Here is a 25,310-nt window from a genome sequence, read left to right as displayed (position 1 = left end):
TTATCAGTCTTTCTGTCTTTGCTTCAAGTGAAGGACAGAATTGACATCTCAAAATATCTATTTCTTTTTATCTTTCAGTGTAAAGGTGCTGCTATTACCAAGCTCTGAATCACTGCCCAAGAGCTACTGGGCTTTGTGCAAGTAAATAAAATTTTCCATAAGTGACAAATAATAATTTTCCATAAGACAAATTTCTACATTTCTTTTAAGTTATCTCTGTGAATGTGGTGCCTCAGCCCAGTATGAATAAGACATTTGTGACTTCTTGGTCTTCACTTAGGTGCTAGTAACATTTCTGTAGTATTTATGAAATGTTTAACCAGAGATCCTTGAACCCAACTCAGTACTAAGCCAGAAGATCTATTTTGTTCATTTTCTATACACAAGAAAAATAAGCCAGATTCATCAAGCCATGTGTGACTAGGCAGAGGCAAATCTTTATTTTTCGTTGGACAGAAAGCTCTTTCCACTCACAGGTCTTAGCAGATGACCTAATTGTGCGTTTGACAGCTGTGTTAGTAGGGAAAAAATATTTTTATGGGTTTCGTTTTTTTGATTTTTTTTCCCCACGTCCGAGGGGGACAGGGGTGATATGCATCCTAAAAGACTGTGCATGTGAGTGTGGATGGAATTTCTTACCAATGGCTATAAAACCTTTGAGCACAGATGATAGGTGCACGACTGTCCTGCCGCAAGATGGAAGAAATCTCTATGAGAAGCTTTGTTTGCGTAGGTGTGTTTTGTTTCCATGCATACTTGTGTTTCGCAGCTCTCAGAATTTGTTGATGTTTTTGGGGTTTTTTTGCAAAACTTGAAGTCTGTATAGGAGGTTTAGATTCAAGTGGTTGGATGGAAAGGAAGTGCTTGTATTTTATTCACTGACTTCATAAGAAAGAGTTTGAGGAGCTGAAAACAAAAGAATTTCTCCTCATTTGTTGAGGCTGCTTGTAGCATAATTGTCTATTGCCTTCAAAACTATCTGTTTCTTGGGAAAGTCAAAACCAAAGTTATTCAAATTTTTGAAATGCTTATTTATGTTTATTTGAAGTTGGATATGCAATTACTGATGGAGACTTTTGTCTAAATATCTAAGAATGTGTAGGTTTAATACCAAATTAGTAATTACAAGTGTGTTGTTGCGCACGAGTGTGTTTAATAAGTATTACTTTACGAAAACGTTACTGAGATTGTTTGAGATTGTTGAATGGGGTCTAAATGCCTCGTGTCTCACTTAAAAAGAGATGTGGAATGTCTTTGCTTCCTTTTCCAATGATGCTTCATTTTCCAAGGCTTTAAAGATTCTTTCGCCTCCTGAACTACCTCTAGAATAGCAGCATTAATAATTGAGGGTGTTGGGGAAAGGTAGAAATAGAAACAGCATAAAATGTGCCTGGAATTTCTGTCCTTAAATAGCTTATTGATTAACTTTTTAATTGCTCTATGTTTAACTGAAAGAGAAGAAATTTAGACCCTTAATTCCTTCCTTGTTACCAGCACAGTTGTATTCACACTAGGATAGTTAAAGGCTTAAGTGTGTAGAGGGTGCTTATTCTCTCTTTTATTTCCTGCATTTCATAGGTGTATCTTTCACCAAGTTAGCACCTTTTTGAAGCTGACTTATTGGCCGGAAACGTTGCATGCTGTTTGCTTTGTTTGACGCTCGTGCAGGTGGGAGACGTTGCTGTCCTTTGGAATTCCTGCCACTCATCCTTCTGTCACCGGAGCGGTTTGTGTTGGCTGTCTGCCTGTTGCAGAAATATCTGCTGCTGGCTCAGTGTAAGGGACGATGTAGTTTTAGAGCACCTCATGCAAATTGTGTAGGGCATAAATAAAAAAAGACTTAGAGAAGCAGTTGCAGAGTTCTTGGACGGTGATCTTCCTCTGGGTAGTGGTGACTGGCCTTCTGGCAGTCGTAAGCATAATTCTAGAAAATGGCTTGTCTCAGCTGGTGAGCTGAAGAACAGATTTTCTTGGCAGCAAGTTGGGGTTAACCTAACAGATTTCTTTAAAATATGTTTTACATTTTTAGTTTGGCTTCTTGCTCTTAGGCCGTTGCCTTTTCTATGCTTTTCTCTACTTTTGAACTGGAGAGAATATATAACAATTTGGTCAGGGGGAAGTGCTTCTACTCCACGAAGTTACTCCACATTTCAGTATTTGAAAAAATGGGCAAAGTGAAGCCTTAGAGGATGGCATTTTTCTCAGCCTTTGGATATTTTTTCCTGTACTTTCGGCAGTTCTCCTTTACTTTTTCCTTCTCCTTTCCCCCCAAATGTGGACACAAGAACTAGATGCAGTACTCTGATTAAAACATGCATATAAAAGTAGGTGAGCCTTTTTGGCATTTCCCTGGCATTTTATAGGGATTTAACATTGATTTGGCCATGATGCCTACCTATATTTGTAAACTACTGTGCAGCTGCTGCCTTTTAGAATATGGCATTGTTAATGGTCCCTATTTCTGAACTTGGAAAATTGCATTTGCTCGTGTTAAAATGAAATTGAAGTGAAGTTTACGAAGGAAGTGTGGTTAAGTTGTTATCTGGGGTTATTTTTTGTTTGTTTGTTTTCCCTACCCGTGATTGTTAAAGTCAGTGGATCTTCAATAATACTGGCCTTCCATTTTCAATAAACTAAAATTTGGAAGCTGCATTTTTAGGCTTCTTTTTACCTATTTTTCAGATAAGAAAGCTGTGAGGATACCATTTTAAGAAAGAAACTTACATGGATTGCCATTGCAGGAATCATGCACATTTGACCACTTCAAAGCTATCTGGAAGCAGCATTATGGATGTTAATTCTCAGGGTAATATCAATCCTGCCAATGCCTTTTAAATACTCAGTACATGTAACTCTCCTTCCTGTAGGAAAGGTACTTGACGTTTAATACATGTGAGAGTTTTGTTACTGTGGAAAAACCTTTCTTTGAATCACTTGCTGGCCTCATGCAGCGATTAGAATAGAACTGCAGGAGAAGAATCTCCAACTCCTTGTGCTATATCAGTAGGGCAGAGTAAGTTTAGAACAGCATTTTTGTTATTAATCCACAAACTGACGACTGACAAGAGGAGGGCAAAGAGTTTGTAGCTGCTCTGAGTGCAGGTACAACAAGTTCGCAAGTCCTTGTGAAGCTTTATGTATTTAGTTTATGGGAAGTGGAGGGGGTAGTTACTTTTGGTATTGAGTTGCAGCTTTTCTTATTTTAAATCTGTTAGAATTTTTTTGCTCTAGTCCTCCAGTGCTTTGTCCTTTAGGTGGAAGTAGAGTTCTCATTGTTTTATCGTCTGTGTATATTATGTTTTACTTTTCTATGTGAAACGTTCTTTATATTGTAAGCTTTTCAAAGGCTTTTAAAAACCATTTTTAAAAGGATTTAGAAGTGTTTAGTAAGTGATTGTGCTGTTTGTTCATTCAATTTTGAAATGGGGGCATACAGCTGTGGAGTATAAGATACCTTGAAGTTGTGTTACCAGCTTGATGAAATCTGGATGTCTTCTTCAGTATGTTTGAAGAAAATACCAGAGTAAGCAGTTTTGTTTATGAAATAGTGTATTCTGTGAATTGGGCCGTGTAAGTCTTGCCCATTTTTTCTGATCTGGCAGACAGATCAAAAGGAAATACGGAGAAGAAGAGGTTATATAAAACACGTAAAAACTTGTTACAGTGATGGGAGCACAATTGGGAATGTAGCCAGCTGAGTTCTGGCATATGTTTTCATTGATTTTCTGCTCCGATTACCTGCTGTGACCGTGACTGCTGCATATGTGATTAATCTTGTAAAACTTTGTGAACCCACAGTGATAGATCGTGGTGGCTGAGAAACATTAAATTTTGTTACGTGTAAATTTATAATGAACACCTTGTGTGTTGGAAATGATCTGTTGACTCCTTGGCTGTTGTAGAGAAGTACTGCCTGATTTGATCAAAATGGTAAAGGTTTAATGCAGAATTTGGGTTTCAGAACAGCTTTCAGTAAGTCAAATTGGGTTTCAGAACAGCTTTCAGTAAGTCAAATGAAAAACAGCTATTTAAAATTAAATAATTCAATAATTTTTTTAAAGAATAGACACCTAGTTGTTAAATGCTGTTAAATATCTAGTGGTTTTGTTTAGCTGTCCACCTTCATGTACTTCAGCATGTGCAGAGTAGAGTTTAGAAAAAGATAGAGAAATAGTACATGCAGCATAAGTTCTGTCAGTGTTTTCATGCAATTTAATCTTGACATTAAGAAATCATTATTCAGCTCCAAAAGGTATTTACCAGTTTATTTAACTGATGTTATATTAAACCATTTCTTTTACACAGTACAAAGTTCCCATAGAGCCTAAAAGCTATGTGCTAAGTTTTTGTCTAACGCTCTGTGGATTGATGCTGTTTCAGAATATGCAAAGCAATCTTTTTTTGTTTTTCAAATACTTCTAGCTCTATATGGCTAAAAAATTAAAATGCTTCAGAGGTTTTTCAGAAACATCTACATTTTTGATTAAAAGATGCCTTCAAACACAACAGCTGTAACAATCTATAAAAGATAAAAGCTAAGTTACTGCATACTAGCTATTACAAAGGATTTTAATTTCTGAACTTGGAATAAAAAGGGGAGCAAGTCACATTTCTTAGCCCTATGTGTCTGGATGGCAATTACAAGAAAGGATTGTGGATGGCTACATAACTTTTTGAAAGCAACACAAACCAACTTAACTTGATGGGTAGTAGTAGGGTAGATTCCAGATCCTGTGAGAGAAGGTGGGAAACATGCTTTGTGTGTTTCTGTCGACATAACTTGAAACGGTGGGGATTTCGTCTTTGTCCGACTTGTTGGAGCTGTCACCACGTGGACTAAAGTGTTCAGAGCAATTTGTATTCCATGCATCCACCAGCTGCTCTGCTTGGTTTTCTCTCTCAATGGTGGTAAGAAAATCTTTTAAAACTTGCTTGAATATGTAGACTATTTCCCAGGGTAAAACATCATTTTCTGCCAAAACTTCCCGAAATCTAGAAGCAAACAAAAATTGAAATCCAGTCATCGGCACTGAAAACTTTTCCCTTTCCTTTCTGGTCATTTGGGGGTGGGGGAGGAGGAAATGACTTGAGTTCTGGTGTCATTTTTTCCTTGCTGCCACATTTCCCCACCCACCTCCCCCAGAAGATTGTAAGAGGAAAAGAGCTCTAACAATGCACTGGATGTGCTCCAGCTATTGTGGATTGAAAGCAGTTGTGATTGGGTATGCTTTTTTTTTTTCTTCTTTTTTTCCTCTTTGGCCCATCTGGGTAACTTGATTTAAGCTGACTTTGCCCTTAGGTATATTCTGGGCTTTAAAAGGCAAAGGCACTTATTCTGTCATTTCTGAATCCCTAGAAAATGTACTTAAAATGCAGGCACAGGAGAATTTTTCTTCATAAAATGCATGGAGGGTTGTTTTTTTTTTTTTTTTTTAATTTACACTGATTTTCAAGTTTTTAGGAGCTTTCTGGTATTGTAGAGAGTAAGGCTGAATTTCTGCATAATAGCGCATTGCATTAGTCTTTTTATTTGATTTTTAGCTACTGGGTTGCAATTTAATTAATAGTAGGGATAAGTAACAGGGAAAACGGGAAGTATCGAAAGGTCATACGGGATTTCCTTTGTTTGGATTAGACCAGGAAAATCCTGATTTAAAACTTCCTTCAAGTTCAACATATTCAAGTGAAGACGTAATTTCTAAAGCAACTGTAAAAATGCACTCCAGTTACTGGTTATTGCTACTTCGGAAGAGCAGAACCAGATACAAACTTTGATTAGGCAGAGAAACATCTTAATTGTAATAGAGAACTCAGAGTCAGGGAAATACAAAGCAATTACCTGCTGAGAACAGTTCCTGTTTGGCAGGGCTGGATTTGTGAGCACAGAACTTCAAGCTGCCGTTGCTCAGTAGCTGGAATTGTTGCTTGAGGGTTTTGGTAGTTCTTGAGCCAGTTGTAATCCATGCCAGTTTTCTGGACTTTTTGTTCGTTTTCAATCTCTTGCACTAATCTTTCACGCTCTTTCAGGTGCCATTTCAGCTCCCTCAGCAGGGTTTTTGTAACTACTTCTGAACCAGGACATCTAGTGGATTTGTAGGAATCAGTTTTTGACCATTTCATCCAGCCAAAAAGTGGCATTTTTAAACTGGGGAGAGGAAAACAAAAATTTTTTGCTTGTGTCTGTCTAACTGATTAGGATTTTTTACCTGTGGACTTCCTTCTTAGGAACTGAATGTTTAAATGAAACTTCATTAATGATCTTAGAATAGTTTTGCTATACAAAGTCACAAGGCCATAATGAAACATGACAAGCCTTGCACCTTATAATATTTCTTGTCTCTTTTCTGAATTAACATAATCTGTGAAATTTGCGTCATTTGAAAGTGCATATGTGTCATCTAGGAAATATTCCATATTTTATCCATATTATGCATGATTTAAAAAAACAAACAGGGAAGAAACCCTTGAACCCCATCATGCAAGGTAACAAAAAAAACCCCTCAAACCCCACAAAAAACCCAACTAATAAGAACACTTCCTCCCAAGAAAACACAAACCCCCAAACCTCCAAAATTTGAACTTACACATATATTTAAAAATGAAATTAATTAATTAGTAGTTAAGTGCTGGAACTCTGCTTGTTTGGCTTTACAACTTATGTATCAGTTTTTATTTTAAATATTTTAATTATTATTCGCAAAATCTGGGAACAGAAGTCTGGTAGAACAGACTTCTAAATTGCAGTTTGTAACAAACCATGCGCACACAAGCATGCAAGTTGGAATAAAATAACATAAATTACCTTTGCAGTTGTCTGTGAACAGTGTTGTTTCAGATGAGCTTGCTTGAAGGTCTCTTATTTTAGCATATCCCGTTTGCAGGTGGTTAGTACTGCTGGAAGAAAACAAGGGTTTTTTTTTTCTCTTTTTTTCCTATTTTCTTTTTTTTTTTTTCATTTACTCAAACTGTGCCCAGAAAAAAATGACTTTCTGTACTGAATATGACAGTTTAAGTTTTTCTGCTTGTAAGGTTCTTTTTCATCCTCTGTACTAGAGAGAAGCAGTAATCCATTTAACCTAACATGGTCTCTCAAATACTTTCTACCAAGTCCATTAAGATCTCCTACCTTTGAATTGAGTTCTGCCGATGGCAGCAATTTGAAAAAAAAATGGTAACAATTTCAAATGCTTGTTGCGAAATCCATCCAGATGTATTGTTGGTAGTGAGATGAATAATAATAGTCTGAAGCAACTACAGACGTGCTTGTAGCTAAAGTTAAGGCTGTCGTGTGATGTGATGCTTGGCTGTGCATAGCTGTAGGTCACAGTTTAGAGCTGTATTTTTATGCCCATAGAGTGCTAAAAATAACTATGTTGCTTTTATCATCAAACTAAACTTTCAGGCCATTGAGATGCTGGAAGACTTATCTCCCATTAGAGGGGGATCAGGCTGTTCTGCTGTCATTTTTAAACAGCTAAGAATAGTTTTTCTCTAGTAAAGATCATCTAAAGCTTTTGTTAAGTGAGTGTTGACAGAGCAGAGTATTTGACAGTTGCTCAGGATTTTGTCGCTACATTAAATGCTTCTTCCAGATGAATTTCATCAATCTCATGGTTCTATACTTTTTCATTACTTTGCATAGCTGTTAGCATTTTTAATTAACATTTCAAATGTGTTTAAAGAAGCCAGGCTGTAGCACCTACAGTGTGCCATGAAAGACACGTTAATCTAATTAAAGGAATAGAATGATAAGGAGATGCAGATTGAGGTCAAACTGATCTAAAAAACCCAGAATTGTAAGTCTTACCATAGGCATTGCTTCTCTCTCAACTGGCTGCCAGCTGCCTGCTCCCTGTTTCCTTGATGAATATTTCGAGCATATCCATTTCTAAGGTTCATTCTCGGGGATGGCACTGTGCACGCTAAAGGTCGCTGAAGGAGCCATTTTCCATTCCAGTTATCCGGTCTCTTCCTATTAATCTAAACAGTAGCCAGGGTATAAGAAATGCTGCCTTTCTTCTTGCCCTTGTTCTAATGGCTCTCTTTGCTCCTCTTAAGTATTTTTCATTCCTACTTTTCGCCCTCCGCTGGTGTGTTGAACGATCGGGAGAACAAAGGTTCTCTAAATTTGTTCTAGATGTCATACAACATAAAGGATGACGTGTATGGCTCGTATTAAAGCTGATACTACTTATACATTGGAAAAATTCAAATGTCATTATTAATCCTCTTCAGCTGGAAGGTTTTCACATTACATTGTATGTGGTACTATGAAAAAGGAAGGGAGCTAGGTTTATGATGACAGAACTGTCCTGACAGATTTTCAGATGAAATTAAAATGCTCCTTGCCACCTCCTTTACAGCACAGTTAACATGTCACCATTTTTTCCACTCTATCAATCTGCACGTAAACTGCCGCACAGTGTAAAACCATTATAGTGTCTTTGCAAATTAGAGATGCATACTAGAGGGTGTGCAAAGCAATTAAATGAGAAACCTACAGCTTCTGTTTTTCAGCCTCATCTTTGGTTGCATCATTGAAGATTCAAGCCAGGATCCTGAGGATCGTGGTTATCTTTCCAGTGCTAGGAGAGCGCTGAAGCTGAAAATTTGTATTGCTTCTACTTTTGTATGCAGTTCAGGTGTGTGAAGTGTTAGATGACTGCTCATGTGGGGCTGGTACTGGAAGCTGGACCTCAAAAGTAGAGCAGTAGTTTATGGAGTTTCTAGCCCATGGTTAATCCTGGAAGCTTTGTTAAGAGTCAAAATTCTAACCAGCTATCTCTAAATGTACTTGTGGATCAGAAGTGTTGTGTCAGGGTGGAAAATTTGGCTTGACTTAGGCTGATAGTGGGTCTGTTCCCTGAAGGCACTGTGAAGTTTGTCTTTATTAGTGGCTTAAATTCTGTCTTAGTGCTCAACTCTGTGCATCCCCAGTCAGAACAACGAGCGTTCTCTGGTGTGCATGGCAGAACAGCTCCTGTAGTAATGTCCTGGGTTTGTTCTGTTATTTTTGTTTTACCCTGAATATAAATATACACAGTCCTATTTACTTCTTGATTTTATAAGGTGTATTTAGGGAGTTATTAGTTCTTACTTATCTGAGGTGAAAGGACTGTCAGTGTGGGGTTAGTACCTACCGTGTTAAAAGAATTCCTCCTGAGGTAACGTTTGCAGCCACGCTGCTCAGTGTGTTGTGGGTATGGTTTGTACTGAAGAGCTGCCATTCTTGGAAGAACCCTCATTTTTGGAGTGGTTTTGTTCTCCCATGTGGGTGGCTTGGTGTGAAGGGGTGGAAGTATGGGTCATGGCTATAACTATTAACCTGAAAATATCTAGTACTCTAAATCTCATCTGCTTTCCAGAGTCTGTTTAAGAAGGTGGTGCTGAACAGCAGCAGTTTGTTCAAAACCAGCTCCATTTAACCAAACATTACACTGATGTGAGCATCCAGGCATGGTAAATGGTGAGAATGGTTGGAGGAGAAGCTTCTTATTTTTTTTTTTTTTTTGAAAATTTTATGGCATCTGTACCATCTGAGATGCTATTGACTCTTGGAGTTAAAAGGGGCAAGAAGTACAGCTCTCTTTATGAATGAGACTCAGTGTGACACTGAGAAATTATTATCCTAATTCTTGCTTGACCAAAAGTGCTGATAGCAGATCGTAAGCATTGCTGTCTAGCTAACATTCCAACACCTTGGTGTAGTGTTTCGTGTTCCATAATTTTTTCTCAATATCTGTTGGTAATAATTACATACTGTGATTTGCTGCCATAGATTTTGTGTGAAGGGCTGGTGATTATTATGGGTTAAGCCCAGTAGACACCCTAAGCACCACACAGGCCCTTGCTTACCCATTATTCCCCTTCAGTGGAATAGGGAATGACAAATGGAAAGAAAAAGAAAAAAAGAAAAACAAAACCGACTGGGGTTCAAAATAAAAACTGGTTTAAGAAGTGGAACAAGAGAGAAAGGAAACAAAAAAAGTGATGCAGAGGCAGCCCCACATCACCTCTGATGGGCAGACCAATGCCCAGTCAGGTTCTGAACAGCAGATGGTAAACTGAACAGAAATCCAACTCTTCTCCCTTTTTGTTGCTGAGCATGACGCTAAGTTGCATCTCTCTGGTCTGTTGTGTTGCTTTTCTGGTTATGCCCCCTCCCAAACCCTTGTGCACCCACCAGCCTATGGAAGAGAAACAGAAGTGTCCTGGATGATGTGCAAATACTGTTCAGGAGTAACTAAAACTTTGTTTACAGAAATACTGATTTGGTCACAATTTTAAAACAGCACCATAGTGCTGCTAGAAAGAAAATAACCCTATCCCAGACAGAACAGTTACAGAGAAAGGTTGCAAATGCTCCTATCATCTGAGCAGAGAGAAATTTCATAAAATAATTTATCCACAGCAGGTTGGATGGTTTCCTTTCATTTATGAATGCAGTGCCACTCTGGGTTTAATCAGCTTTGTAGTGTATTTTTCTTCTGATTTGACAGAAGTCTCTGGCTGGTTAGGGCAGAAGATGGATGCTGAGTCTACCTCTTCTGATTGCTTCAGATAGAATTTGACTACTGCTTTTGTTTTTTTAACAATAATGAGCAAAATTTGCCATGAGCCTACAGAAGAGGCTCTTGGTAAGACTCCTTGTTTGGACTTTTGCTGCAATAGTGAATAGCAGAATAATTTTCTTTTAGCAGTGTTAACTGACAGAGGTTTGTGTAAGCTATCATTGCATCCTGGTGCTGAGATGAATAAAAACAGGACATGTTTGAAGCTGATTTCTTCCACTCGGACTGTCTGGTATGTAGCATTAATGCCTCTGGTGCTGATGACACTTCACTAATAGGTAGGGGAGTTGCAGGCATCAACTTGAAATAGAGGCAATTCTGCTTTTAATACTAATCATGAGCCTTCTTCTAAATTCAGAGCAGTCTCTTACTTGCATTTTATTTTTCTCAGAGATTTCTTTAATCTGGATTTTACCAAGTTGGTAACCAAAAGCAGGAAGAGGAGCTCATTAGCAGCTCATCTAGAAGAGTCCAGTTTTTGAAGCCCAGCAGTTCATCCCACCCACATAAAATCCCAGAGCAGAAGACAGTGAATTGGATGATTTGGCCTGTTTCATCCTGGCATTTGTGCTTGTTATGTTTCTTGGATTTTAGCTGGGGATAAGGTGCAGAGCTAGTAAGTTGACATATATGAAATATTTCTGAGTTGTTGAGTTTCCATAGTCTATCCAAAAACTAGCATTTGAATTTTTCAGGATTTCACAAAATTGTTTTAGTGCTCTCCCTCCCTGTTCCCTGCCTTCTCCCCAGCTAGTTAAGGTTTTAAAACAGGCAATCTGAAATTACACCTGAGGAAGAGCAGTGCAATCCTTTTAAAATGCTTAAATATGAAGACTTTATCACTAAATCTAGAAAATTATATTTTAGAACAGCTCTCTTACTGGGAAAAAAGCATGCACCTAGCTAATTCTTAGATTCTTGAAATAATACATAGTGACTTTGTGAAATCTGTATTTTAGTTTTTAATACATTACATTTGTTCTAAATTTTATTAATGGTCTGCAGCTGAAATGTGGCTTTTGAATGACATTTCATGATTTCATTGAGGTTAGCGTATTTCTGCAGGTAGGCCCAATCTTTAGTGTAGAAAGCCAATTTCCACTTAAAAGGAAAGTAATTTTTAATATGTCCTTCAGTAAACCCCGTGGAAGGTTATTTACTGTCATGGCAAATGTTCAGTTATGTAAAGTGTCACATTACTTTAGTTTCAGAAGAGAGGCTTTGAAACAGTCTACTGTATATATCTTACTAAAATTGTACAGCAAAATATTGCTCTGTATGTTTATGAGGCTAAGTGGGGTTTTTTTAAGTGATTTCCCCCTCTCCGAAGATCTGTAAATAGGTGAATAGTTTGTGTGCGTGACAGAACCCATGGCTTGGGGCAGTTCTTCTCTTGTGATCTGTGAAATGGGTGACACTAGTTTTATGTTCACTTCTAGTTCCATGTACATAGGATTTTTAGTGTTAAATGAAGCAGAATATAAATAAGCAGAAAGTACATCAATAAGAATTTTTTAAAAAACAGTCACAGGAGTGGTTGATGTTTCAGTTTTGTCTCTAAGATGGACGTGTGCTAGAAGTTACATGGCCTTGAATAGAAGCTTCTTCCCCAAAATTAAGTGGTTAATAGAATTTTTTTTTTTTTTTTTTGAAGCTGGCTAAGCAAGCATCTTAATCCTTGGAATCTCATTGCATGCTTGGATATTTTCTATATACAGTGAGATATGCTGCGTAGGCAATTTTTAAAAATTTTTTTCAGGGAATAAGACTGCATGTATCTGTTAGTTTAATAAAGCTTTTTTAAAGCATTTCTTCTAGAAGCATTAACTATGTTCGGTGTAGGCATTGGCATTGCAGTTAATATATGTCATTGGAAAGGGCCAAGCAAATTACCTGCCATAGCTGTGGTTGAGATTGGGCAATTGATTCTATTTTTGGCAGCTAAGTGTATGCAACAATGCTTTGGTTATTATTTCAAGTGCTCAAATACAAATATTTACTCAGTTTACTCAGTTGTGATGCCTTGTTGACTTATTAGAGGTCATTCTATAGCTTGAAGAAAAGGAAGACCTTTCTCTAGCTCAATTTGTTTAAAGGGCACCCTCAGTATATTTGAAAGCATTTACAGTGGAATGTGTCAACAATTTTTGGTGTTAAAACTGTTTCCCTTCTAGTAATTCCCCTAAAGTGGCAGCTGTATTTAATTTTATGTTAAAAAATTCCTTGTTTCAATCAATTGCTCAAAATTAGTTTGACTGGGCATATATACTGAGACCACTCACATTTCAGAAAAATGTTGTAGTAGTTAAACCACATAATATGGAATGAAGGAAAAATCCTGTTACCTCAAAAGACAATGTTAATTCTTTTCCAAGAAAGGGCATGTGCCTCTTTGCCTTGATGGAAGGGGTCCTGCTTGTCAGGCTCGAAGTCCTGTCTGCTGCTTCTGAGAGTGTTTCTGTAAACAGGTAGGTCTTGAAATGTGCACTTCTACACGGGTAGATCTGAGGATGTAGCAAGAATTACTTGTTGAGTGAAGTCACTGATTGATTGTGTTCTCAGTGTTTTAAAGTTTTGCCTGTCTTTTTCCACTTGGGGTGAATGGAATGTCACATATTTGCAGGTTCAGCCATAGAAATCTGGATGCTTTTGAGGGTGAAATATGCCCTTGATATGAATAAGATCAAGTTCACCTACTTTTTAAAATGAGGGGCAAGAAAGAAAACGCAGAATATTGAAAATCTCCTACATTTCCTTCAGTTGGCGACTTCAAATTTCAGTGATTATGTTAGTCAGAAAAATGCTTTTTACTGCTTCTTAATTTGGTAGAATTTTGACTGTTTAGGATGTGCAGTTGAAAAGGCTGGAATCTGGAAAGCATAAGGAATATATGCTATAACATGGCAGGTATACCGAAGGTGGGTTTTGACTGTCAGGAGGAATAGAAATGGGGAAGAAATAACTGGTGTATGGGGCAGATTCATGAGTAGAATCCAGAAAAGTCCCTTCATTTGCGTTGTTCTTTTCTAGCCTGGAATGGATTTCAGTTTCTGAATCTTGTTATTCTTCTGCTGTCAGCAAAAATCATTAGATTTCCACCTTAAGGAAAATTTCATTCTGTTCTTCCAGGTATATAGGATGATACCTCCCAGTGATGGCATATTAATGACTACTTGGAAGGATTGTATCATTCTGGTGATTTAGGAAAGCTCCAGAGGGCTTTATAATAATTTTTTTCCATTTTGCTTAAAACACCCCATTTTTCTGTAAGCTTTTAGTTTTATTAATACAGAAAAGTATAGCATTGAAATATCACTAAATGATATAATGAAGCCTATTTGTTAATTTCATATTCCCATATGTAATTTTCCAGTTGCATATGATTTTCCTCAAGACTGGAGCCTGATTTGGTACGTCAAGTGCACAGTGTTTATTCCTGATGACTGGCTATTAAATATCTTGTTTATTCATTGTGTAGCCTGAGGTTCATTTATTGCGTGCTGTTTTCTGAAGACAGAAAGCCTGATTCTTGAAATAAAACATTCAGATGTCCAGACGAACAAACAAAACAAAATTAATCTGTCCTCTCAAATGACTGAGGTCAGGCTGTCCTCATTTTCCTCAAGCTTTACAGGCAAACATTGAAAGCACAGACACACATTATATATGTATGTATATATGTATACTTACACGCTTCTGGGAGCCTGTTTTGAAATGCTTAAGACTCTTAAAATTCCAAGAGATATAATTAATTAATAACTTTAGTTAGTTAGTACTGTTCCTTACCTATTCCTGAACTGATTTCAGCTACAGCTTAAATACTGATGCGTCTGCCGGATCTTAAGTGCAAGCAAGGAGCACAGTCCCACCTTTCCCAGCCTTAGTCCTCAGTGGGAGTTTTCTGTTTGTGATTTGCTTGCTGTTTGCTCTGGCCTCTGACAGTCCAGCAATATCTGCTCGTCTGTGACAGCGCTGACTGCTTGCCCTGGATGGCTTTTCTCCTCACGGAGAGCCAAAGGACAAGTCACATTTTCTGCATAACCAGGTTTTATTTTCAGAGTACGTGTGTCCAGTGTACTCAGTGAGGCTGCAGGTTTATGGAAGTGAAAAAATAATTGTTTATATCAGTAAAAATCTGTATAGTATGTGCATACAATGCTGCCCAAGTGAGATTGTGCAGCCAAGCTTCCTTATGGTATTTTCAGCTACCGAATGCCTGCCTTTGTTACCATCATTGAATTTTTGGGTTTTATTTGTGTTTAATATACACTCAATGGAATAACCTATGTTGCAAGCAGTCAGACATCCTGTGCATGAATTTTTCTACATATTTTCGCAGATTCAGACTTTTTGAGGTGTGTTTTAGAAGGGTTTGAGTGATGGAAGTTGGACGTAGGCAGCTGTTGCTCATGTAGCCATTGTGCCGACGGGTGCAGTCCTGCTGAACCCTGCATTAAGAAATACTTGAGGTCTGGGAGAAATTCCTGTAGGTCTAAAATAGTGTTAAAATCAGATCAGAATCTATTTCCTAGTGTGTTGGCAGCAGTAGGTGATAAATACTTGGTGTTCTGTTCTGAACTGGGCTGGATGAATTGTCTGTAGCAGAGCCAAGCTGGCACAGAGTTTGCCTTGGCAGAGAAGGTGAGTGCTCTGTGGCATCAAAATCTTGGGAATTTCCCTCTGTTGAGGGCTGACTTGGTGCCATGTTAAAAATCTCATGTGGTGTCACTGTTCTTGGAGTCAGTATTTTTGGGTAAAGAAATAAACACTTTGGCAGCACTATCCATTCATAAAACACGGAAACAGATTTGCTGTGCCATAGTGAATTACTGCATAGGTAAGGTTTGCACAGGGCCCAGAGCTGAAGTTAATGTGCAAAACTGTAGTTTTGACTTCTAGTTTGTATTTTGTTTAAAATCATTTATGTTTTCAGAAATTCTCTATGTTTAAGTTCACTTGTGATTTAATAACCATGCAATCATTGTTTACATGCTACTTTATTCTCTAGTGAATTTCATGGGATTTTCTTCACACTGTTTATGTAGAAGAGACTTTCTAAAATCTCATTTCATTAAATTTATATAATGATTAACGTTTCTTATAACAAATTTCCATAAAATTCAGTGATCAGGTGATTATGTTAATTTTGTTCCTTGACCGCCATAATTTCTTGGCTCACAGACAAATTTTTTCTTAAAAGCAGTGAGATGATTGTGTTTCCTCCTGTTTACTTCACCTTTCTCCAGGGAATCCTGCAAGAATCGTATGCATTTTCCTAATTGTATGTGTGAAGAATTGAAGAAACAGAGCTATTTCATCTTTGTTCAGAGAAAATTGTGGTATTTCATTAGAAGAGAAATTCCTAGGTATTGAAGCATTAAAGGATGATATATTGGGAGCTCAGTCTTCTTGAGTCTAAACAAAAAGGTGTAATGTATCGTTTTCCTCTGGCTAGTACCTAAATGCATAGACTTATTTTTTTTCCTGAAGTTTGTTCATTGAAGTAGTTCCTGCATGACATAGAGAACTTCCTGTATAATGCTTTTATTTCCAGAGGTCCCAAAGACGTGGAGTAGGAAGCATTTATTGATTTATCATTTCTTTCATCTCCAGACTGCCTGTCTCAGAGAATGTTGGAACTGAATATGCTAAAAAGTACAGACAAGGAGAGGAACAAGAGCTGAATGTTGCTGGAAATGATGAGCTTGTCTATAAAACAGGTAAAAAAAGAAATAAAATTATTTAGTTCCTATTATAAACTCAGATATAACTGTCCCTTATTCTCCCTGTTGTCTTTATGCTATCTCCCTCTCTAAACTGAATGTACTTTTTTGTTTTTTGATGTATGTGCATGATATTAAAAAGTAAATACCTTATTTTCTGGAAACCACAGTGTATAATGCTGTTGCATAGATAAATGTGCCTACATCCGGCTTGTATTGATCAATGTAGGTATGTGATTAAAATAAATCTGCAAGGAAAAGATACCTCTCATTAGATTCATGCCTTTATTCTGTTTTCCCATTTTCTATTCATATTTCTCTGTGTACTTGATTGTTGCTTTGAGCTGCCTTTAGAGAGAAATTCGATTGCACTTCTTTCCTAGGAGCTCTGGTAAAAGCACTGTGAGGCTGACTCACTTGTCAGGGCAGCTCAGCTTCAAACTCTTACTGTGCCTCCTAATTTCCAGATTTTTTAATGTAGCTGATTTCCGGAGAAAAGGACGTTCATGTTTTATCTGTTCTGTGTGTCATTCTCTTAATACCTTCTGTAGAGCTTTGTGGCATACCAAAATGAGACAAATTGAGAAATTTTCTAGAAATTACTGTCCTTCAGCACATCTGCAAGTTCTCTGGCTTTTGAAGCTCAGGCTGATGAAGCCACTTGGGGGATTTGTCAGGAGCTGAAGGGCAGTAGGGGTGCTTGGCCAGTTTACCATGTGCAGTGCACCTTGTTTCTGTCCTAACCACAAAATACTGTCTCTTGTTCCCTTCACATTACACAAAATTTGTGGAAGAGGAAGTATTAAAAGGTGGAAATGAGGGAATAATGAGACTGGAAGGAGCTTCAGTGTTGTCATTCAGGAATGACGTTTCCCCAGTTCTTCTATGTGCTTTGCTAACAAAGGAGAGATAGCAGCAAGTTAAGTAAGATTGACTTCTGTAGATGTTTCTTTAATAATACAGAGGTATTGATTAATGCAAGGCAATACCATAGCTCATTCAGTATCTTTTACTTACTAAATCAGAAGCTTGTATAAAATAGACTAGCAGCTTGAGCAGCACTAGTGGCTGGCATGACTTTGAATGGGACAGCAGTCCCTGTAAAAGAAACAGGATTATAACTTGGGCTTTTTAGGAAATATTTCTGTGTAGTCATCCTGGTACTTTATTTTATAAATACCTATTTTCTCTTGGTCTACCCTAAAATACTTGTCCTTGAAATTTTACCTTGTAATATTTATTCTCTCTTTCCAGTTGTAACTTACCAAAGCAGCATCTAGTTAGCAAACGGCCATAAAAAATTACAAAAGTATTGACATATTACATAATCACTTCTTATTAATCCATTAAATAGTGTCCTCAGTTGCTTGTCCCCCCTTTCCCTGTCCTGGTCTTTGTCTGTCTCATTGTCTGGAGTCTCAGTTGCTTCAGGAGCTGTTCTGTGCAGTGTTGATGCCTGCCTGCTCTCATCAGTGCCCTGCTCCCAGCGGTGTGTGATCCAGTGGCAGACTCCAAGTGAACTGCATAGTGACAGGACTGGAACATTCCTACGGCATTCTGAGACTGAGCTGCCAGATCCCACCTAGATGTAGAATAACATAAAAGCTTCAGAAAATCCTGGTTCTTACTGCTCTTAACTTTGACTTACAGACAGATTCAGAAATACTGTGTTAGGACTGTAGAATAAAAAAGCTCAGTAAGTGAGCCATAATAATTGTACTGTTAATTTTACAGCTTATAAATGTGTATGTTGCTCTGCATTGAGACTGCTTTTCTCTAATGTAGTATGCTCATCATTCAGATTTCAAGAGCTTTGAGATATTTTTGTAACTATCAGCTGTATTGATCTGAAAGTGTATGTTTTCCTCACAAACATGGGAACTGTCATAAATGATCAAGGATTTATCTAGACCAGGACCTATGAGTTGAGCTGTGTTGAATAGGAATGTAGTCAAGAAATAACCTTCACAACGTGGAAATGAGAAACTGATTTTTTCTGAAGATTCTGAATTGGTACCTCTTTTGTAGCTTCTTTCTCTCAGAGCTGCTGTTCTAACTATAGGCAATATTTTCTGTGCAAGTTGATAGCTTGTTTTAAATCTTGCAGTTCCTGAAACTGTTTGCATTGCTTTGTGGCTTGTTATTTGATGAAATTCTATTAAGTTTAAATCTTGTGCTTTCCAATTTCTTTGAAAGAGCATATGCTTTTGTACTAAGAGGACAAACAGAAATGCCTGATCTGCTTCAGTGTTGGGGAAACAGATCGTTGAGGGGCTACATTAAGAGTTCTGGCTTCTGCAGAGCATGGTAGAAATGATACTGCTGTGCAGAGGAGGTTGAAGGGATTTATTAAAAGCAAAAGAAAATCCTTTGTCATAACTGTTACCCAAAATGCGTAGAGCATTACCAGTTCTTTCCTGTCCCACCAGGCTTGTTTCACATTTGGTACTGGCTCTTCCAGGCTTCACACACTTTGGATTCAGTGAGGTCATGGGGTGTTGTGTGGAGGAAAACCTTCCAGAGCTGGGTGTATGGAACGCTTACCGCTTTACTCATCTTGTAGAAAATATTTTTTACCAAATTTGGGGATTCTGAACTGTACAGACTAGAACTTTGCACTTCAGAAAGCTTCTAAAATCCTTAATTCTCTCTCTTTTTTTTTTTTTCCCCTTTTGAAGGACACAGAATTATTTTCATGAAGCTTTGTGGATGGCAGCTTTTTTGGGGGTTTATTTTTTGTTCTGTCTTCGTGTTTTTCACTCCATTAAATGAGTATCTTCTGGAGGTCTCCTAGGTCCCACCTGAAGTAATTGCTTTCAGAGAAGAAGAAATTTAAACATTGTTTCTGATATATAAGAAAACTGAATTTTTAGGTACCTTACATATTTTGAATTCAGAACAGATACGTGCCAGACAAATTCGTCATAGCACAGATCCTCACCCCAAAATCTTCTGTATATAAGATACATGTAAATTGAAGAGGATTACAGTAGGGAAGTCTGTTCTTAGGAATTCTCTGAATTAAGCTCATCAGGGGTCAGTTAGCAGCACCTTCATGTACATGGTGTTTGACTGAGGTAGCACCATGTTCTGGGAAGCCCTTTTGCTTTTTGGCTCCGTGTAGGAGCCAGTTGTTACCTGTGGCTTTCCTTTCGTATGAGCTTCCTTGGAAACTGTAATCACTTTGTGTGTGATAACACACGCAAACCTGTGCTTTCAAGTATATTTTGTTTTAAGTGTCTCATTGTAATTGCTTAGTGACAGATAGCAAGATACAGCTGTACAAATCCTTCTCCCAGAACTGGTGAATATAAAAATCGAATCTTATGTTAAAGGATCTCTTCAAATTCAATTCAGGATGCAGGTACCAGAGGGAGTACATGTGCTGTACGAGCTGTAATAACTGAGATACTGAAAAATTGCTCTTTCCATGGGCACTCGACTGTTTTAGTCATTGACATCTCTATAGGACTTCAGTTGAAAAGGAAGGGAAGTGAGCAGGCAAATTCATCTTTCTATAACTGAGTTTTCTGTTTATTTCTGCACTGACTCCGAACAGAGAAATTAATATTATTTTTTCTGGACTGGCATTAATGCTTCTTATACCCTGAAATATTTTGCTTGTCCTAAAGCATGAGGGGTAGTTGCCTGCTTCCTCAATTTACTATTTTCAGGTTGGAAGCATCCTGCATTCTGTGTCAGAATCCAAGGTGCAGGTTAGGCACAAAGCATTACAAAGGTGTGCACTGGTTGGGTCAGTTGTCCCAATCCTAATGTTTTTCAGAAAGTATAAGCAATTGAGAAAGCAAAAGTTTGTGCCTTCCTTGCTGATAATTCTGTATACCTATTTCTGAATTTTTAGATGCATCTATTGGCAGGAATGGCCAGCTTTTCTGAAGACCGTTTTTCACTGGGGGATTTATTACATATTAGAAATGAAAAATAAAAAAGAAAAACCCCAAGTAAGCCAAACATTTAAAGGTAACTACACTGCATGGTATAGAGTCCACAGCTGAATGGTTATTTAAATCAGTAGAATAACCTTCCATTGGGGTGTACCTTCAAATGTTCTGCTCTGCAGCAGGTCTTCTTGGTTCAGAACAACTTTCATGTTTGAAAAATAAAGGAGAAAATTTTAAGGTCTTTTAAGACAGTGGTTCAAGTTCCCCCTCTCAATTTCGTTTTTTTTTTTTTTTTTTACTAAGGATCATAATAGATTTCCGATGGAATTTGCTCTCAGTTTGTGAGGCATTTTCATTGCTGGTTGGGTTGTGTCAGTGTTCATCTCAAGTTGCTGGTTTGCTGAGGCCCATAGCTGTTCTGTTTCTGCAGACAGAAGTTTCAGAGCTGTTGTGGGATTAGTTCCCCAACCCAAATCAGTTTAAGCACAGAAGACATGTCTTGAAGAGAAAAAACCCAAACCGTAGTGTTTAGTACTTGCAGCATCTGCTAAATGGTTGTATGGCTGTCAGTTGTTAGACTCTGTGTGGTGATTGTGGCTGACACTGGATCATCATTTACTTCTAGTATATGTTTTTTTCCAGACTCCTGTGCTTAGGAGAGAGTAAGATGTTGCTGTCCTAGAAATGTTATATAAAAAGCAGTATTAAAAAAAAGTTAGTTTCATCGGTGAAAAAAATTACATGTTAAAAATTAGTTAAATTGTCTTTCAGCAGGTATGTGAATACTGGTGCCTGTTTCCTTGCTTCTGGTTTGTTCCTTTGTGTTTTTTAAATGAAATTCTTAATTGAATTCTAGGTTATTGATGTCTTACTAATACACTGGGGTTTGTACTGAATTACAGAGGGTTGTTATCTGAATCCTCCCTTTTGAATTTTTTCTGCCTCCCCCCTTATTTATAAGCACTATTAAAAATTGCTTTTTTCTTCTATCAATTTAGCTTTTCAAAATTGCAGTTATTTCTTTGAAAACTTGATAGAGGTGGGAAGGTTATGTTGCTTTAGCAGGAAATCTGCTAATACTGGGGTCTGTTCCCTTACAGCTTGAGGTTTCTTGCAGCATTGGTTAAATCACACACAGCTGTGGATGTCTCAGTTGTGACATGTTTGTGCCAGAGGAAAGCCAGTCAACCTTTGAGCAGTGTTGCTGTGGCAGAATGCTGTGTGTGTGTGTGTGTATATATATATATATATATATATATATATATATATATGAATTTTTCTGGGGAATATATTTAGAAACTTGACCAGCAGTACTTTAAAAAGGACAGTTAATATTTTGAAGGGCTGCTGGTATGAAGTTCGGATTTTGTTTGTGTTTAGTAGTGCTAAGTAGATCCTTGTGCAGTGATCACCTTTCACTGTTGTGTTACAGAGTCCAGGTAAAAGAATTTTTCCTGTTGCAGAATGTGACTTTAGGAGAACTCTGTTTTTATGAAACTGTCATAGTGAGCTGTCCAGCTTTGGAGGCTTTTTTGTAGTGTTAGAATAACTTAATTTGTTTTCCTTGACACTTTGAGACAGTGCAGGGGTGTGGAACACTTTGAGGAATGGCACTGAGCTAAGATGCTGTTCTGCCTGCTTCTGCTTCACTGCTGTGTGAGATTATTACAACTTTTCCAAAGAAAGGCAGCTGTAACTGCAGTCAAGTATTTAGGCTGTAGCCTTTATTGTAAAGTAATCATTGCCTTTGTAAAGAGAATAATAGAACTCTGTCTCACTACTCTATTTCTTAGAGAAATAATGACATAAAAAGAACTATGGGGTTTTATTACCTGTATGTAAATAGCCATTTCGCCATAATTCCTGGTGAAACCCATGTGAAATGGAGAGCATTTCTATTTTTGATTTCGTTACGTTGTGAGTATTTTAGCTTAATTGTTTAATTGTTATTTGAAAAATTGTTGGTTACCACAGTCTTGTCCAGGTTTTCCCCTTGCACAACTCCAGACCTGTTCTTTTGTCTTCTTGGTCAAACTGGCTGCAGACCTCTGAGCAGAAACTTAAGCTGGCACTGAAAGATTTTTTCCTGTATTACCCCGTTCTAATGGGGATTAACTCCTGCCAAGGTGTACTGTCAGAGTATCACATTGAAAGGTCATCAGGGCACTGATTTTAATTTTAATGGCCAAGTGGTAGAAATACAGTGGTCTTCCTGTCAAATTGCGGGTTATTTTGTACTGTGGATCCTGTAGACTTTAAGGGAACCAACACATGTACATGAATAAGGCGTATTTTTTCTTTATTGTAAAAAATTCTTGGGTATACAGGTGGAATTGGCAGTTGTAATGCAAACTGCAAAAATCTATCCTCTTACATTAAGAGAAAAGCATAGAGAGTTGTATATACCCTTTGCACTGATGGTGGTTTACACATACAAGCAGTGTTTTTTGGAGTTGCTTTCTGTAAAACAGCAGTTGCATAAACACAGAAAATCTCTTCACTGTCCTAATATAAAAAAATACTAATTCTATTAATACTTAAAGTATGCAGATCAACTTCTAGAGAAGTTAGGCTTCCAAATAACTGTTGTCATAATCTCCTGCTGGTGTTTCTCTTTATTGAAGTAAGAGACTCTTGGTTATTTTTGTCCCTAGGTACTTCATTGTCTCACTTTGAATCAAGTGATTCAACTTCTATGCCAGTACGTAAGTGTAAATATTTGGATATGCCTACAGCCAAACACAGGGAAAAGGTAATATCAGTGCATTTCTCTCATAAAATAAAGCTGAAAATAATGTTTTGTTGTGGCTTTGGGGGGTGGGGTTTTTGTTCTTTTGTTTCTGTTGTTGTGGTTTTTTAAAAGGAAACTTCTGTTCCTGCTTTCAACACTACAAAACTTTCGGGTTTTTTACAAAACCATTGCATAAAATTTCTTAAGAGGTAAAACGTTGTTACACTTTCTGTTTATAGATATTCATGTAAAATACGTACATGAGTGTGTGCCCATATTCTTTCCTGTGGTCTTCTAATGCGCTTTAGAGTTCCACTTATTTCCAGATGCCTACAAGATGATAGAAAAGATGGCACAGTGTTTTACACAGGCTTGCTTTGTGGCTTGGAAGCTGTTGATATTTCCAATCTGTTTGAAACCTGTTTTGTTTTGTAGACTTAACGAGTTTTCTTGAAAAATTGTTTCAGATAGTGTCTCTGATACAAAACAATTCAGTTGTGATTGTAGAAGGAGCAACGGGCAGTGGAAAGAGCACACAGATTCCACAATATATTTTGGATTATTGCATGAACAAGTCTTTGCCCTGCAACATTGCTGTTACCCAGCCTCGGAAAATTAGTGCCAGCAGCCTTGCCAGGTGGATTAGCAAGGAACGGTCATGGACACTAGGTAGATTTGTAGGATATCAGGTATGAGAAAACTTCAAATTGTATTTTAAAATGCAATAAAAAGTACTGTATGTTCTTTCTTGATTACTTTTAAGCTATCTAACATACTGAAGAAAGTCGAGAATCTGTTTTTAAAGTAGAATTGCTATTTTTTATCTGTCTCCTGCTAAATGTTTGTAATTGAATCAACTTGTAAATTTGAACAACTATAAATCCTGGTGAGACTCCAACAGAAAATATTTGCCTGCATCAGACATGTCTACATTACTGATCACTGAAATTGGAGGAATATTTGCTGGGTTCTTCTTCCTCTCTGCTTCATTCTATTTCTTGTTGTTTCTTCTTTCCTTTCTTTCACTTAGGGTAATACATATATGTTTGTTAGCATGCATTTAGGGGTATCTGTTTCTTCTTAGGCCCGCAGCTTCAGGTTACTTGCCACTATGCTACATGTGGTGCCATTTGTGTGTGTTAGATGTTTTTTGCTACCCTTAAATCTGATTTTGTACAGTTTTCAGGTCTGGAGGGGTTTTTCACTGAGAGTGACAGAGTTGTTCATAGCACGGGCTCTTACGTGTTAGGCTTCTGCTTCATCTGTTATCCCATATCTGCTTACTTCCATGCCACATGATAAACATGACAGCAATAACCAAAACACCAGTGTTACCAACATTATTCTCATACTAAATCCTGAAGGCACAGCACTGTACCAGCTACTAAGAGGAAATTACTCCATCCCAGCCAAAACCAAGAGAATTATGTATGTTGTTTCAAAGTTGTTTATATGTAAACGCTTTGTTATGGATTTAATACCTTGAATTAATTACTCATAAAACTGCTAAATTGATTCATTAGGCTAGTGAGTCTCAAAGAGTTGAAATGAGACTGTGCTGTTATGAGGCTGTCTTCAGGGCAGTGTATGTGGATGTGTTGTGCTCGTTTCACCAGCACTTGTGTGAGCTGAGTAGAAACAGGGAGATGGTTGAGAACAATGTGTCTGCTCTAGGCTGATGTCAAGCTGCTCATGAAAAGATGGTCACAGCTCTGCCTGCCTGGGTAGGTTACATGTGAGATAGCTAAAGTTAGAAATCAAAAATCTGTTTCATACAGGGTTGTAGAACTTTCCTCTCAGGAGTAAGTTGCCTGATCTTGGTGATAACTTAAAACCTCTTTCCTTTTCCTGTCCTGTAAGCAAGCTACATTTTGACAAGATCCTTTCCTTGCTCTTTATATCAGTGGAAAGGATGGTGTATGTAATGTACCTTTAGAGCTAAGTCTTTGAAGAATTCTCTGTCTAAAGTCCCCAGCAAAGAATTTTGTTACTTCATAAAACCTCAGAGTTTTAAATGTTTTTGAAATTTCTCCCAAAGGAAAACCAGTTAATTGGTTCTGGTAAGAACACTTCTGTATGGAGACTTGTGCAAGTCTGAGTAAATAATTTTGATGAGTTTACACTGTGTTTGATTTTGGAGCTCTTTCACATGCATGCTTCTGTAACTACAATAAATATGTTTTCAGCTAGTATGTATTTTTCTTACTGCTGTTAGTTAAGTTTAGAGAATGTTTCGACGAAGGAGACGAGGTTGCTGTATATGACAACTGGAGTTCTTCTTCAGAAAATAGTTTCTGCCAAGAGCCTAACTCAGTTCACACACATTTTCATTGATGAAGTAAGTTGCTGGAAATAAGTTTAATTTTCATATTAATAACGCCTT

General features: G+C 37.6%; 2 protein-coding genes across 4 annotated transcripts in view; one reads left to right on the top strand and one right to left on the bottom strand.

Annotated features, from left to right (window-relative positions):
* Positions 1 to 25,310, top strand: part of TDRD9 (tudor domain containing 9) — a 67,655-nt gene that overhangs the window by 1,067 nt on the left and 41,278 nt on the right. For all 3 annotated transcript variants that reach the window (XR_005701531.1, XM_040068629.2, XM_040068627.2), the window contains exons 2-5: positions 16,185 to 16,291; positions 22,851 to 22,948; positions 23,395 to 23,616; positions 25,143 to 25,265. Coding sequence is in view for 2 of the 3 variants with exons in the window: in XM_040068629.2 (XP_039924563.1) it covers positions 16,185 to 16,291; positions 22,851 to 22,948; positions 23,395 to 23,616; positions 25,143 to 25,265 (550 nt within the window). In the remaining variant the exon portion in view is untranslated. The remainder of the gene's footprint in view (positions 1 to 16,184; positions 16,292 to 22,850; positions 22,949 to 23,394; positions 23,617 to 25,142; positions 25,266 to 25,310) is intronic.
* On the bottom strand, positions 4,298 to 7,253 carry RD3L (RD3 like). Its single transcript, XM_040068631.2, has 4 exons — positions 7,127 to 7,253; positions 6,803 to 6,894; positions 5,840 to 6,145; positions 4,298 to 4,992 (listed from the first exon to the last, which is right to left on the bottom strand). Exons 3-4 carry the CDS (start codon positions 6,136 to 6,138, stop codon positions 4,695 to 4,697), a joined length of 597 nt encoding a protein of 198 aa, XP_039924565.1. The 5' UTR covers positions 6,139 to 6,145; positions 6,803 to 6,894; positions 7,127 to 7,253; the 3' UTR covers positions 4,298 to 4,694.

Source organism: Hirundo rustica, chromosome 6, assembly GCF_015227805.2.
Source record: "Hirundo rustica isolate bHirRus1 chromosome 6, bHirRus1.pri.v3, whole genome shotgun sequence".
Taxonomy (NCBI): Eukaryota; Metazoa; Chordata; class Aves; order Passeriformes; family Hirundinidae; genus Hirundo; species Hirundo rustica.
Note: the sequence above shows the minus strand (reverse complement) of the source record. Positions and strands in the feature narration are given on the sequence as shown.

Bases quoted from the DNA above. Each gene is read 5' to 3' on its own strand.
- RD3L (XM_040068631.2), bottom strand. From the start codon at position 6,138: ATGCCACTTTTTGGCTGGATGAAATGGTCAAAAACTGATTCCTACAAA. The intron at 4,993-5,839 runs GTAATTGCTTTG...GTTTGCTTCTAG, and splicing joins ACAGGAACTGTTCTCAGCAG to ATTTCGGGAAGTTTTGGCAG.